The sequence below is a fragment of the Coregonus lavaretus genome, assembly GCF_964263955.1.
Source record: "Coregonus lavaretus genome assembly, chromosome: 25".
Taxonomy (NCBI): domain Eukaryota; kingdom Metazoa; phylum Chordata; class Actinopteri; order Salmoniformes; family Salmonidae; genus Coregonus; species Coregonus lavaretus.
The window spans coordinates 24505640-24522592 of record NC_140012.1 but is presented as its reverse complement, the minus strand read 5'-3'; the positions used below and the strand labels follow the sequence as shown (position 1 = coordinate 24522592).

The window sequence follows — 16953 nt, the reverse complement described above, 5'->3', positions numbered from 1 at the left end:
GAAACATCCCTTTCCTGACTAGCATGTTCTTTTAAGAAAACAGTAAGTTCCTCAATGTGTGTTTCTTTATGATCTCTACTTAACCACGGAAACCTATTATATTATCTCCCGGTCCATCATTATCATATGATAAAGTCTGACATGAGGTTATCAATGTTTCCATGTTAACATTTGGCATTAGAGTATTTAGAATGTATCTGACTTCTTTACCACTCATCCACCCATGCATTAATGCTGTGCGCCACCAATTCATAAATCCTAATGGGTTGATTAATGGCTGCGGCGCATCTTTTATAATTTGAGAAATTTCAGCTAACGTAAGTGGTTTATCCAAAACCCTATCTTCCATTACTAAAAGTTGTGCCATAATTTCTTCCTGAAAAAAATACCTTCTTCATCCTGTCTATTTCTATCTCTACTTGCCAAATCATCCACCATCAATTCAACTCTTTGACAAATATTTTCCATCTCAGTTTCTAAAATACAAGAAAAAACACCTTTTATATCTTTTGTCTGGATGGCTGAGTTTGGGTCAAGTGTAATATTTTTCTCTATTTGGTACCGTTCTATTGCTTCAACGAAGAATTGCATCATTTTATTTGCTAAACTATCGTTGAAATCAACCTTACAGTTTTGTTTGAGTATTGCAAATATCCTTTTATATTCACTATCTACACACTCTCTAGTATATCTAATTTTTAAAATGTTTATTCATCCCTTTTGACCTTTAAACCTTCTTTCTGCTGCTTTGCAAGCTTTACCAAATAGTTTTAACCACAAATTCCTGCATTCCTTTCTCCACCGTTTGATTTCAAAATGATCTATTTTGACTATAGGAAACATGTAGATTGAGCTGATTTTAGGAATACATTTTTTCATAGCCTGACTTCCATAAGATTCTATAAATAACCACTCATATATATCGCTATCCTCTTCTATGTCAATACTATAAGCTGGAGGCTGACTAGAGGTCGCTAATTGTGGATACATGCCTTTAATGCTTTCCGACCCTTTAATAGCCCCTATGGATTGAGCCTTTTCAGAAGGTAAATGATGTTGTTCCATTGCCCAATTACGTAACTTCCTAACAGATTTTTCCTCCTTCCTCATTATATTTACCGGCCATTGTGCACTCATTAAATCCCATGCGGTAAAGACCTCTTTCACGTACTCTAAGTCCCATTTCGGGTTGCTTATGGCTGTATTATCAATTATATACTTACGTGCGACTTGTAATTTATCCCTTTTAAAACTACCATCAAGAGGATAGTCATTATCTGTCCATGCTGATAAATCACTAAGATATGGTTCCACATAGAACTTTTTTTAATTTAATTAACATCCAGTCACGTGGTGTTTGATGTTCAATGCTCTTAAAAGAGATATGTTTTAGATGCGGATTTGTCTGCAACAATTTCGTCATAACTTTCCGTTCCCTTCTAGGTAAATCTAGCTCTGATTTATGCTTTATTGTTTACTGCCCGTATTTGGTATACTAAATTGACTCCCCATTGTCGCGTATATTAGTTTATGGAATATTAGTAATTAAATGTTTGAATCAAATCTCCACCTCGATCTTTAGTAACATTTTGTTTACCTATGTCTACCATTAGTGCTTATGATTCAATATATTACATTTCACTGGCTCCCTCTCCTGGCCGTTTTGAGTAATTAGCAAGGTACTAAGCCTCTCTTCCGTTTATGACGATTTATTACGTCAAAGGTCCGTAACCTATTCCTTTTATACCCAATGTCTTTTATAATGTACTTTTACATTACGGGACTAAATTCCCACTCTCTTTTTGATGTACCTGTACATTAAGGGTGCTCTGCGCCCACTCATTTTATAATGTACTGTTTTACATTAACGGAAACAAATCCACTCTCTCTGTCCTGCACCCACTAGTTTGTCCTCTCTTGCCTTTACTCAGTATTTTAAACACACCATATTTTTGAATCATAGCACCATGTCATTGTCCCATTTGATATTCTCCTTAAATCCATTCTACACAACTCAACACCACTCATTGTCCCCCTTTTAAAATATCGAATTTTAAATGTTCGTTACAGCTTAGCTTTACCACAGATAAGCAGATTTTAACATAATAATAGAATGAAAGTCTGCTTACCTGTTAGTTTGTCTGTAGACTGTATCGTGTTTGTGACGGCAATCTGTTATGATGAGTTTCTGGTATTAAGAAGTTCAGGATGCAAGAGAGCAGTCGACACTCAGCTGGAAGTTTGATTTACATTTATTTCAGTACTGGATCATATAATAAGACGAACATGCTTTGCCTCTTATCGTATGACTGACTTCCTTACCAAATCTTTCAACTTATACAATGCCCTTCCAACCTACTTTTATCATGCCCAGTTGCTAACTATTACTAACTGCCACTCACTTCCTACATATCATTCCTCTCCTTGGTGTCGTGTGGCACCCTAGCCAGGCCATTCCATCACGCACCCATCCTAAGATTAGCACCAGTGGCCCCCAATCTATCTTGGCACACTGACCTTCTGTTCCTCACTCGTGATACCACTAACACATGGTGTGTCCCTGTTCATTGTCACTCATTCAGCTTAGGAGTTTACACACATTAATTAATATTGTATCACAAATCATCATATCACACTTCAACCACTACATTTTTATTCGACAGTGTATTATTAATTTTCTCGGGTGTGACTTCATTAAGTTTCATCGACACAAGATAGTTAAATGGAAACGCACCCTAGCCTGCAAATGTCGCATCTATTTTCTATGCAAACTTTCTAAATGTCGACAGAATATCACTGGACAAGCTAATAGAAACATAGCTAGTGGCAGGTTTTTTGTGTTGCACATGCTCATAACGTTTAGAAAATGGGAACAAGCGTGGGGTGGGCGGAGCAAACAGGACACTAGCCAACATCATTTTTCCTCCCGTGGTATCGCGATACTACTCGGTATCGTGATACTTGGCCTGTTTCGTTAGTAAAATGTTGGTATTGTGACAACACCATTTTTAAATACTTTAGAATTATTTGGACATGAAGCATGAAAATGCTAAACAGTAGAACCGTTTTTCCTCTCTGGAGTAAGGTAAATCCAGCACATTCTGCGACTGATGACCTTGTACAATACAATGGGGCAGTGCTTATTCACAGTAGGCTACAGGTCTTGATTGATTGATTTATTGAATTTATTAGACCATAAAAAAAATACATACATAAGGGTCTCCAGCCAGTTATCATATACAATTTAAGAAAATCATCAAAGACAACACAATAAATGTCACGATCATTAACGGAAGATACGGACCAAGGCGCAGCGTGATAAGCGTACATTTTATTAAGTACTTAACACGACACAAAACAACAAACAAACGATACGTGAAGTCCTAGGTTACACAAAACAAACCTTTACGGAACAAGATCCCACACCGACTAGTGCCAAACAGGCTGCCTAAGTATGGTCCCCAATCAGAGACAACGAGATACAGCTGCCTCTGATTGGGAACCACCCTGGCCAACATAGATCTAAACGATCTAGAACATCAACATAGAAAATATAACACAGAAACTACACACCCTGGCTCAACATTTCAGAGTCCCCAGAGCCAGGGTGTGACAGTACCCCCCCCCCCCCCCCCCCCCCCAAAGGCGCGGACTGCGACCGCGCCACACAAACACAACAGGGTAGGGGCCGGGTGGGCATTCCGCCTCGGAGGCGGATCCGGCTCCGGCGTGACCACCACTTTCTCTCCACCTCCCCGTTGCGCCCCTGATCTGGTCTGGCACCGCTGACTGGAGCTGGACCCGACGACGGTGGATCAAACCGTACAGGCTCCGGAGTGGATCTGACTGGAGTTGGACCAGACCCCGGTGGAGCTGATTGCTCTGGCTTCGGAGTGGAGCAGCTGACCAGTGCCGGACCAGGCACCGGTGGAACAGGCACGGGCCGTGCCGGACTGGACACATGCACCACTGGCTTGGTGCGGGGAGCAGGAACGGACCGGGCTGACGACGCGCACCACTGGCTTGGTGCGAGGGGCAGGAACAGGCCGGACCGGGCTGGCGACGCGCACCACTGGCTTGGTGCGAGGGGCAGGAACAGGCCGGACCGGGCTGGCGACGCGCACCACTGGCTTGGTGCGAGGAGCAGGAACAGGCCGGACCGGGCTGGCGACGCGCACCACTGGCTTGGTGCGAGGGGCAGGAACAGGCCGGACCGGGCTGGCGACGCGCACCACTGGCTTGGCGCGAGGGGCAGGAACAGGCCGGACCGGGCTGGCGACGCGCACCACTGGCTTGGCGCGAGGGGCAGGAACAGGCCGGACCGGGCTGGCGACGCGCACCACTGGCTTGGCACGAGGGGCAGGAACAGGCCGGACCGGGCTGGCGACACGCACCACTGCCTTGGCGCGAGGGCCAGGAACAGGCCGGACCGGGCTGGCGACGCGCACCACTGGCTTGGCGCGAGGGACAGGAACAGGCCGGACCAAGCTGGCGACGCGCACCACTGGCTTGGCGCGAGGGACAGGAACAGGCCGGACCAGACTGGGAACACGCACCACTGGCTTGGTGCGGGGAGCAGGAACAGGCCGGGCTGGAGAGCGGAGAGCTGACACAACCCGTCCTGGCTGAATGCCTACTTCCACACAATACGTGTGAGGCATCAGCACAGCATGTGGCACTGGCGCAGGATATACGGGACCGAGGAGGCGTACTGGAGACCCCGAGCGTTGAGCCGGCACACCCCGTCCTGGCTGAATGCCCATCTTTGCACGACACGTGCGTGGTGCTAGCACAGGACGTACAGGACTGTGCCGGAACACTCGCGGCACAGTACGTGGCTCCGCATAACACGGAGCCTGCCCAGTCACACGCTTCCTAGCCTGAGTACGGGGAGTTGGCTCTGCTCTAACCCTAGGCTCCGCCAACCACCCTTTTAGCCCCCCAAATTTTTTTTCTTGGGGCTGTCTCTCGGGCTTCCTCCTCGGCCGGTATCCTCTGCGTTGCCGCTGCTCCTCTCTATAGCGCGCCTCCACAGTCTCCTCCCAAGGACGGCGATCCATTCCGGCCTGAATCTCCTCCCAAGTCCAGGATCCCTTCCCGTCCAGGATCTCCTCCCAGGTCCAGGCTGTCTGTTCCTGGACACGCTGCTTGGTCCTCTTTTGGTGGGACCTTCTGTCACGATCGTTAACGGAAGATACGGACCAAGGCGCAGCGTGATAAGCGTACATTTTATTAAGTACTTAACACGACACAAAACAACAAACAAACGATACGTGAAGTCCTAGGTTACACAAAACAAACCTTTACGGAACAAGATCCCACACCGACTAGTGCCAAACAGGCTGCCTAAGTATGGTCCCCAATCAGAGACAACGAGATACAGCTGCCTCTGATTGGGAACCACCCTGGCCAACATAGATCTAAACGATCTAGAACATCAACATAGAAAATATAACACAGAAACTACACACTCTGGCTCAACATTTCAGAGTCCCCAGAGCCAGGGCGTGACAATAAAGCTTAAAAGCTTATTTCCATTGTGGTCCATTAAGACTTTCTCTCCACTGTCTGGTGTTCTGGCCCTCAGTCAGTATTCACAGATTCAGAGTAGCAGTGCTGGATCAGTTTTGCCTTTCAAATCATAAGGAATAAAAAGGGAGACCTGATCCTAGATCAGCACTCCTACTCTGAGATGCTTTATGAATTGGGCCCTGATGTTTTATGGTCCGGAGCATGTCCTCTCCTCTGATTGGCTCAGGCCTTCTGTAGTTTCCTGAGGTCCTCGTCCATGCCCCGCCCACTGAGCTGCTCCAGGCTGTGGTAGCGATGGATGACCTGGTCGGCGGTCACTACCACCACCCTGGCAGCCTATAGCGGAGCTCATGTCCAGGCCGTTTTGGAGCCCCCCCCGCGTTACGGTGGTAGTGGCCGGAGAACACCGCCTTCTCTCCTACACAGCACAACACAGAGAGAGAGAGAGCGAGTGTGAGGAAGAGGAGGGTTATCATCAAAGCTTTTGAAATGAGATCTATTTGACTCTACACTCACAAGACCTGTTATGCCCATTCACAATATTGGTGTTTTGTCCAAAAGAAAACAGTAACCCCAAAAAGTATTGACAGTATCGATTAATAATTTATTAGCATTTATTAACCTTAGGTGACATGGTGTCTGTCTGGTGTCTGGCTCTGTTGGTGTTGTTGTTGAAATCTTGTTCTGTTCCTCCATACAGCTGTGACGAGTACTGAGTATACGAAGAGGCAGGACGCAGATGCAGGAATTAACAAGGTCAAGCTTTACTTAACAATGAGAAAGAGAAATAACAAACATAGAGTAAATGACACGAAGCTTAACAATCACACACAACATCATACAGAACAGTCCAGGGCTAAATAGGGGTGGTGATGAGATGATGAGGTGCAGGTGCGCTGGAGGTGATTAGGGTGCGTTGGGTTTCCATTCCGGTGTTGCCGAGGTGGTGCTCTCAGACCGGTGGCTCAGTAGACCGGCGAATCAGAGCGCCGGAGGGGAGCAACGGGAGGAGATGCGACAACAGCTCCAGTCTGCATCCTGTCTACATGCATATGCAGAGCTAAATGTAACATATGCAAATTGTCCCTGATAAGGGTATCTGCTCTGCATATCATAGCAATATATTCATATTAGCTCAATATAATTGCATAATGAGATCATTGGCTATGCCATATCTGTCAGATAGACTGAAAGCGAACGCCTGAGAAAGGAGAGAGGGAGGGGGTGGGAGAGGGGAGACAGAGAGAGCGAGGGAAAGAAAGAGCGAGAGCAAGCAGAGAAACTGAACTCATTTTTAGAATATTTTTGGAAAATGTAGAAACTGTTACTCGGGGGTACGTTTTTTTTTTCAATTTATTTTCCATCACAGTCGTCATCGTCATTATTGAAATGATTGCTATCACTTCCCCTGAAGCGGTGTTTCTGCAGCGCTCTGTTTCTGCAGCGAAATAGAAGGCAGTGAACTGATTGCACACTCACACTGGTTGGCCAAGCAAGCCCCAGTCTGAATAAGAAGCATAAATGAGTTTTCTCTTTTTGTGAAGGTGTGGGCATGTGTGTGCGTGCATGCTCTACTGTGAGTTCAATCCAGGTTTTGGCAGACAGAGGAAGTAAGATGTTCCGTTTCTAACAGTAGAGCAGTAGCTAGACTGCTGCTCGCTTGCTGCCATTCCTCTGAAGTAATACACCATAAACACAACAGATGCCAAGGATATAATGAAAACTGGCAAAAGCTGGCAACAAAGAACCTCAATTCCGGTCTACAGTACAAATGAAGACATCACTCATGTCCTGGAAATCGATCCATAACACTAAAATAACATCCAGAAAACCCTGGAGTTGCTTTCCAAGAACAGCCTTTTTTTTCTGATCAGCAACATTCAGATTCTACAGACATTTGTCCTGCACAGTGCATATCACCAAAAACACTCTTGGGATTATCACTGAGAAAATAAATATAAGTTATATTAATAGCAAAACAGTGGGTGCACACACTGCACCATTGAATAATTAATCGAATATAGATGAAAATGTATGATAAACATATTATTTTTGCAGGCTAAATTCCTTTGCAATCAAAACCCAAAGGCTATGGTCCTAGCGTATAGTTATGCCAATGCACCCCTCTGTTTTCCTGTGGTACCCCACGGCAAAGTCATTTAGGACACTACGACAGCTCCCACTCAACCACAGAGGGTCTGCCAACTAAGGTGGGGGTTAATGTGTGTGTGTGCGCGCGTGTGTGTGTACACTGCCAATACTGCAGTCCTCTAACAGTCCAACAGAACTACAATTAGACAAGCCTTCCAAACCTAAACCTAGAGAAACCAAAAACAACAACAGAGGGTAACGTTTGATCTAGATTTTAATCACTAGGATTAATCATACTGTAATTACAGGGGGGGAAACATTCTCAAAAGTTGAACATCACTCATCAACATATCAACCAGCATGCAAGTACTGTACGCATTTCTCAACCTTTCTGCCGCCCCTAATAGATTAAGAAAATGCAAACGACAGCAACATGACGTAAGCATCAGAGAGAGAAAAAAAAAGCAATTCTCAGGAGGAATAATAAGATGAAGAAGTGAATCAGCTAGACGAAAGAAGAAAGAAATGTATGTACTTTTTAAACCAGTATGGTTTCCTCTGAGGACTATCTCAGTAGAGCTGCATCCAGAAGACTGTCATAATTAAACACATCAGAACGAGAGGGGAGAGGGAGGGAGAGAGAGAGAGCTAGGAAGGAGTGAGAGGGAAGGAGAAAGATGGAGCGCTAGGAAGGAGGGAGAGATAGTGAGTGAGAGGGAAGAGATGGGGAGATACAGAGAGAGAGAAAGCTAGACAGCAGGCAACCAGCCAGCCCAGTCTGAATCAGCCATACCTCTCTCTCTTTCTACCTCTCTCTCTACCTATCTCTTTCTCCCTCTCTCTTTCTTTGTGTGAAAGACGTTTCCCATTGTGATGTCCTACCTTGGGATTATCAATGCGTGAGACAGAACAGTTCAGAGTGTTCAGATAGAAATGTATTGTGTACATTATTTGTGATTCATTGTTGAGAATAGGGAGTTGTAAGAGCTCTATTTAGTATTTGTTCTATCTTCAGTTGGCACAGCAGGACAGGAACTGTGCCTACCCTGCCTAATGCTTGAAGGGTATCACGATCTGAGGGTTTGGCTGTCACAAACCTTACACAACCATCCTATCATTGTCTGGAACACTGGAGTTGAGAAAACTCTAGGTACCCTAGAATAAAAATAAAAAGCTATGTTACGATAAAATCATCCTAAATTAATTTCAATGCATCAGCTTTACACCATCATGTAATGAGCTCATAAAACCAAAGAATTAGAATTAGAATTATTATGCATAAAGCAAGCCATGTCACTTTTAACACCTCTGTCAATGTTGAGGAGGAGCATTCAGCCTACTCTGCTCTGGTCCTCTTGATAGCGTGGTGAAGCATCAGGATGAATTGGTGGTGATCACTTGTCAACAGCCAGTGTTACTTGCTCATTCATATCTCCAGCTAGAGTCAGACCTGCTGGGAATCCTAATGGGAAATTAATGACATGATAAACATCTTCACACTCAGTCTGTCTGTCTGCACTCACAAGTGTTATTAGTCACTGGCTCTAATGTCCCAGTCAGTCAGTCCCACTCAACACCAGACAGGGAAACTCAAGAGCACTGGCTGTTTCCCTTAGGAGTTTTTCCTGACCACTTCATTAAAAGGATTGGATAAATAAGTGATCCAACCTGTTCAGATCATTGATTTCTTCAAGGGCAAATCTCCATCCTCTCCAGGTAAGGACCCTGTAACTCCCACTCTCACACTGTTCGCCCCCAACAGAGATGTCACTGACACATCTGTAAGACTGTGCAGAGTGTGTGTGTGCACGTGTGTGTGTGTGAATGCGCGTGCATTCGCACCCTTTGTGTGTGCGGTAGAGGGCGGGTGTCATTAGAGTATTGAACTGGAAATAATTCATAATGAAAGCGTGTAGCTGTAGATAATTTGCATGACAGAGGGAGGTACAAAATGAAGTAGCTAGTGTGGGGATTCTCATCTATAGCCTGGGCCTGAGAGATAAATCACTCATCCAACATATCGCTCTCTTACTTCTTCCCAAATGGCACCCAATACAGAGGACTACTTTTAACCAGTCCTTTTCATGATGAAAAGTAGTGCAATATATAGGGAACAGAGTGCCATTTGGGACTCAGCCTCTGTCTCAGGATCCCTTTCCAATGTCACCCCACACACACTGCTATTGTAACTACTACTGTACTGTGTGTTCCTGTGGTGTGTGGGAGTAGATCAGAGGTGCACATCTTCAGTCCTTGGAGGCTGCAGTCCAGCTGTTTTCCATCCTTGCCTTTTATCCAGAGACTTATTCCGAAGTGATTTCTGATTTCTACTCTCTATCAGTAACAAAACAGTATACATTTCCACCTGCCTGGGAAACCAGATATGTACATTCTCCAGCTCTCCACTCTCAGTAACATCAATGAAGGGCCAGGGAGAAATGAAAAACCAGTTAACACAGTGGGGGAAAAAAGTCAGCCACCAATTGTGCAAGTTCTCCCACTTAAAAAGATGAGAGAGGCGTGTAATTTTCATCATAGGTACACGTCAACTATGACAGACAAAATGAGAATTTCTTTCCCAGAAAATCACATTGTAGGATTTTTTATGAATTTATTTGCAAATTATGGTGGAAAATAAGTATTTGGTCAATAACAAAAGTTTCTCAATACTTTGTTATATACCCTTTGTTGGCAATGACACAGGTCAAACGTTTTCTGTAAGTCTTCACAAGGTTTTCACACACTGTTGCTGGTATTTTGGCCCATTCCTCCATGCAGATCTCCTCTAGAGCAGTGATGTTTTGGGGCTGTCGCTGGGCAACACGGACTTTCAACTCCCTCCAAAGATTTTCTATGGGGTTGAGATCTCGAGACTGGCTAGGCCACTCCAGGACCTTGAAATGCTTCTTACGAAGCCACTCCTTCGTTGCCCGGGCGGTGTGTTTGGGATCATTGTCATGCTGAAAGTCCCAGCCACGTTTAATCTTCAATGCCCTTGCTGATGGAAGGAGGTTTTCACTCAAAATCTCACGATACATGGCCCCATTCATTCTTTCCTTTACACGGATCAGTCGTCCTGGTCCCTTTGCAGAAAAACAGCCCCAAAGCATGATGTTTCCACCCCCATGCTTCACAGTAGGTATGGTGTTCTTTGGATGCAACTCAGCATTCTTTGTCCTCCAAACACGATGAGTTGAGTTTTTACCAAAAAGTTCTATTTTGGTTTCATCTGACCATATGCCACTCTCCCAATCCTCTTCTGGATCATCCAAATGCACTCTAGCAAACTTCAGACGGGCCTGGACATGTACTGGATTAAGCAGGGGGACACGTCTGGCACTGCAGGATTTGAGTCCCTGGCGGCGTACTGTGTTACTGATGGTAGGCTTTGTTACTTTGGTCCCAGCTCTCTGCAGGTCATTCACTAGGTCCCCCCGTGCGGTTCTGGGATTTTTGCTCACCGTTCTTGTGATCATTTTGACCCCACGGGGTGAGATCTTGCGTGGAGCCCCAGATCGAGGGAGATTATTAGTGGTCTTGTATGTCTTCCATTTCCTAATAATTGCTCCCACAGTTGATTTCTTCAAACCAAGCTGCTTACCTATTGCAGATTCAGTCTTCCCAGCCTGATGCAGGTCTACAATTTTGTTTCTGGTGTCCTTTGACAGCTATTTGGTCTTGGCCATAGTGGAGATTGGAGTGTGACTGTTTGAGGTTGTCGACAGGTGTCTTTTATACTGATAACAAGTTCAAACAGGTGCCATTAATACAGGTAACGAGTGGAGGACAGAGGAGCCTCTTAAAGAAGAAGTTCCAGGTCTGTGAGAGCCAGAAATCTTGCTTGTTTGTAGGTGACCAAATACTTATTTTCCACCATAATTTGCAAATAAATTCATTAAAAATCCTACAATGTGATTTTCTGGATTTTTTTCTCTCAATTTGTCTGTCATAGTTGACGTGTACCTATGATGAAAATTACAGGCCTCTCTCATCTTTTTAAGTGGGAGAACTTGCACAATTGGTGGCTGACTAAATACTTTTTATATACTTTATGTATATACAGTGTGTGTGAATGTAGTAAGTTATTGAGGTAAGGCAATAAATAGGCCATAGTGCAAAATAGTTACAATTTCGTATTAACACTGGAATGATAGATGTGCAAAAGATGATGTGCAAATAGAGATACTGGGGTGCAAATTAGCAAAATAAATAACAATATGGGGATGAGGTAGTTGGGTGGGCTAATTTTAGAATGGCTGTGTACAGGTGCCGTGATCGGTAAGCTGCTCTGACAACTGATGCTTAAAGTTAGTGAGGGAGATAAGAGTCTCCAGCTTCAGAGATTTTTGCAGTTTGTTCCAGTCAGTGGCAGCAGAGAACTGGAAGGAATGGCGGCCAAAGGAGGTGTTGGCTTTGGGGATGACCAATGAGATATACCTGCTGGAGCGCAGACTACGGGTGGGTGTTGCTATGGTGACCAGTGAGCTAAGATAAGACGGGGATTTGCCTAGCAGTGGTTTATAGATGACCTGGAGCCAGTGGGTTTGGCGACGAATATGTAGTGAGGGCCAGCCAACAAGAGCGTACAGGTCACAATGGTGGGTAGTATATGGGGCTTTGGTGACAAAACGGATGGCACTGTGATAGACTACATCCAATTTGCTGAGTAGAGTGTTGGAGGCTATTTTGTAAATAGTCAGTTTTATGAGGGCATGTTTGGCAGCATGAGTGAAGGAGGCTTTGTTGCGAAATAGGAAGCCGATTCTAGATCGAACTTTTGATTGGAGATGCTTAATGTGAGTCTGGAAGGAGAGTTTACAGTCTAACCAGACACCTAGGTATTTGTAGTTGTCCACATACTCTAGGTCAGACCCGCTGAGAGTAGTGATTCTAGGCGGATGGGCGGGTGCAAGCAGCGTTCGGTTGAAGAGCATGCATTTAGTTTTACTAGTGTTTAAGAGCAGTTGGAGGCTACGGAAGGAGTGTTGTATGGCGTTGAAGCTCGTTTGGAGGTTTGTTAACACAGTGTCCAATGAAGGGCCAGATGTATACAAAATGGTGTCGTCCGCATAGAGGTGGATCCGAGCGTCACCAGCAGCAAGAGCGACATCATTGATACACACAGAGAATAGAGTCGGCCCGAGAATTGAACCCTGTGGCACCCCAATAGAGACTGCCAAAGGTCCAGACAACAGGCCCTCCGATTTGACACATTGAACTCTATCTGAGAAGTAGTTGGTGAACCAGGCGAGGTAGTCTGCCAATAAGAATGCGGTAGTTGACAGAGTCAAAAGCCTTGGCCAGGTCGATGAAGACGGCTGCGCAGTACTGTCTTTTATCGATTGCGGTTATAATATCGTTTAGGACCTTGAGCGTGGCTGAGGTGCACCCATGACCAGCTCGGAAACCGGAATGCATAGCGGAGAAGGTACGGTGGGATGCGAAATGGTCGGTGATCTGTTTGTTAACTTGGCTTTCAAATACTTTCGAAAGGCAGGGCAGGATGGATATAGGTCTGTAACAGTTTGGATCTAGAGTGTCACCCCCTTTGAAGAGGGGGATGACCGCGGCAGCTTTCCAATCTCTGGGGATCTCAGACGTTACGAAAGAGAGGTTGAACAGGCTATTAATAGGGGTTGCGACAATTTCGACGGCTAATTTTAGAAAGAAAGGGTCCAGATTGTCTAGCCCAGTTGATTTGTAGGCGTCCAGATTTTTATTTTCAGCTCTTTCAGAACTTCAGCTGTCTGAATTTGTGTGAAGGAGAAGCGGGGGGGGGGGGGCATGGGCAAGTTGCAGCGTGGGTGCAGAGCTGGTGGCCGGGGTAGTGGTAGCCAGTTGGAACGCATGGCCAGGCATAGCAAAATGCTTGTTGAAATTCTCGATTATTGTAGATTTATTGGTGGTGACAGTGTTTCCTAGCCTCAGTGCAGTGGGCAGTTGGGAGGAGGTGCTCTTATTCTCCATGGACTTTACAGTGTCCCAAAACTTTTTGGAGTTAGTGCTACAGGATGCAAATTTCTGTTTGAAAAAGCTAGCCTTTGCTTTCCTAACTGATTGTGTATATTGGTATCTGACTTCCTGACTGAAAAGTTGCATATCGCAGGGGCTGTTCGATGCTAATGCAGTACGCCACAGGACGTTTTTGTGCTGGTCAAGGGCAGTCAAGTCTGAGGAGAACCAGGGGCTATATCTGTTCTTAGTTCTGAATTTTTTGAATGGGGCATGCTTATTTAAGATTGAGAGGAAAGCACTTTTAAAGAACAACCAGGCATCCTCTACTGACGGAATGAGGTCAATATCCATCCAGGATACCCGAGCCAGGTCAATTAGAAAGGCCTGCTCGCTAAAGTGTTTTAGGGAGCGTTTGACAGTGATGAGGGGTGGTCGTTTGACCGCGGACCCATTACGGATGCAGGCAATGAGGCAGTGATCGCTGAGATCCTGGTTGAAGACAGCAGATGTGTATTTAGAGGGTAAAATTGTCAGGATGATGTCTATGAGGGTGCCCATGTTTACAGATTTAGGGTTGTACCTGGTAGGTTCGTTGATAATTTGTGTGAGATTGAGGGCATCTAGTTTAGATTGTAGGTTGGCTGGGGTGTTAAGCATATCTCAGTTTAGGTCACCAAGCAGTACGAACTCTGAGGATAGATGGGGGGCAATCAGTTCACATATGGTGTCCAGGGCACTATATTGTGATCACTACATTCGATGGATTTGGATACTGCTTTAAAGCAAATGTCTGCAGCATTAGTAAAGATGTGATCAGTACATGATTGTTGATTATTTCATTCCTGTGCTGTTTGTAACTACCTTTGTAGGTTGACTGATAACCTGAACCAGATTGCAGGCACCGGTTACAGTTTGAAGCTTTTTCTTGAGTGGACAGCTTGATGAAAGCCAGTCAATATTGAAATCACCCAGAAAATATACCTTTCTGTTGCTATCACATACATTATCAAGCATTTCACACATATTATCCAGATACTGAATGTTAGTACTTGGTGGTCTATAGCAGCTTTCCACAAGAATGGGCTTTAGGTGAGGCACATGAACCTGTAGCCATATTACTTCAACAGTATTTAACATGAGATCCTCTCTAAGCTTTACAGGAATGTGGTTCTTAATATAGACCTCAACACCGCCCCCATTGGCATTTCTGTATTTTCTGTAAATGTTATAACCATTTATTGCTACCACGGTATCATCAAAGGTATTATCTATGTGAGTTTCAGAGATAGTCAGAATATGAATGTCATCTGTTACTAGCAAGTTATTGACTTCATGAACCTTGTTTCTTAGGCTACATATGTTAACGTGGGCTTTTTTTAGCACTTTTCTGGGATGCTTAATTGTTTTCATTGCTTTACTTGGATGCTTAGCAGAAGTAGACATGCTCATGCTATTTATGTTAGTGCAGGGTGAACTGCACACAGTGGACATCCTACTAGGGCACACCGCCTCAGTGCTAACAGTATAACTCTGGTTCATAGGCACATGATTACTGCATACAATAGCTGTGGGATCAGCAGAGGCCTTCAGGGCAGTTAGAGGGACATCAATTACGTTACTTAAATTTTGTCTTCCAACCCCCCTGGGTTAATGTACATTTGCTGATGCATTATGACAACTCAGCGACACAATGAATTTGGATTAACTGAGCTGGGCTTGGGTCATTGATAAGTCATTGTCTCAACACAGCCTTATAATGCTGTGAAAAGATTCAGAAACCCAAATGTTTTGGGTGGATTCCATTGTCATGACTTGCCCTCATGGGTTGAGGATCAAACATACCGGCTAGGTAAAGGTTTGAACATCTCTTTCCTGGGGGCCAGTTTTATGACCGGTCGTAAATACCATGCACACTTTCTCTTCCTTGCCATGAAGTATTGGGAGAAAGGACCCCTTTGTTAACAAAGGAAGTCTTTCCGCCAAGACTCCAACATCCAAAAGTGGATAATGAAACAATATTCCTACTTAAAAGAATGTGGGAAATGGTTAGTGGGGATCTAAAGAATAATCATGTCATATTGTTTATTATTTTGTGATGTCATTAAGGATGGTATCAAGTAATAACTGTAACTCTGAAATTATATTCTATCTATCTAAGTTTACATCTAAATGTTGTATAAAATATATGATTAAGTATGAGAGTATTTTGGTGAAGATAGGAATGTGATTTTAGTCTTCTAATGAGATAATAGTTTTTCATATAAACTATGCACAGTGACTAGCCACGCCCCGAGTGACATCAGAGATCGTGTCATCACGATGGAACGCCCCTTTTACCCAGAGGGCATAAAAAGCCTTGATAAACAAATCAACCTTTAGACCAGCAGATGTGAAGCGTGACCTAAACGTTGCAAATGATTGAATTTCTACCAGACCAGACCAGACCAGGAAACATGAGACGTTAGTCCACACGTTTGAAATGGAGAAACTCTGAAACTCTCAACCTCTACATGAGGTGAAGAAGAAGACAATGCACTAGACCTTATCATTTCAGTCTGCAGCTGGCATGTATAGTTGTCTAGAGAACTTTCACTAAAGACATGAGAGGAGAGGACAATCCCTCTCAGACAACCGCTGGTACATCTGAAGTATCCATCCTAACCAGCACTACGACCAGAAACTCTACCAAGGACAAACCAGAGTCCTACATCATCAACTCAACTATCGAGGACAGCTACAAGTAAATAAAATGTTGCATTTCTAATCCGAATGAGCATTATTAGGATGCATAAGTATTCTGATTACCGTGAGCATAGTTTCCAAAGTAACCACGATAGTTTGAATCTCTGTCTCTCAATTCCACTCTGACCCTCCTTCTACCCAAGCATTCACGCTATTGTTAGTCCAGTCCACTAGGGACATGTTTTCATTGTATTACGTTAGTAATCAATAACCTATGTGTGTGCCCCAAATTCCTAATGAGTTAATTGTTACATGATTAATTTAATCGAGTGACAATTAAACATAGTTACAGTGGGGGAAAAAAGTATTTAGTCAGCCACCAATTGTGCAAGTTCTCCCACTTAAAAAGAGAACTAGGTACACGTCAACTATGACAGACAAAATGAGGAAAAGAAATCCAGAAAATCACATTGTAGGATTTTTTATGAATTTATTTGCAAATTATGGTGGAAAATAAGTATTTGGTCAATAACAAAAGTTTCTCAATACTTTGTTATATACCCTTTGTTGGCAATGACACAGGTCAAACGTTTTCTGTAAGTCTTCACAAGGTTTTCACACACTGTTGCTGGTATTTTGGCCCATTCCTCCATGCAGATCTCCTCTAGAGCAGTGATGTTTTGGGGCTGTCGC

At 44.3% G+C, this 16953-nt stretch overlaps 1 protein-coding gene across 1 annotated transcript in view; it reads right to left on the bottom strand.

Moving 5' to 3' along the window:
- Positions 1 to 5754: 5754 nt before the first annotated feature.
- cpped1 (calcineurin-like phosphoesterase domain containing 1) overlaps positions 5755 to 16953 on the bottom strand; it is a gene marked incomplete at both ends in the record, with an annotated part of 46055 nt that continues 34856 nt past the window's right edge. Inside the window, 3 exon segments of the mRNA XM_084141477.1 lie at positions 5755 to 5863; positions 5865 to 5908; positions 5910 to 5950. Of these exon segments, the coding sequence (XP_083997603.1) occupies positions 5755 to 5863; positions 5865 to 5908; positions 5910 to 5950 (194 nt within the window).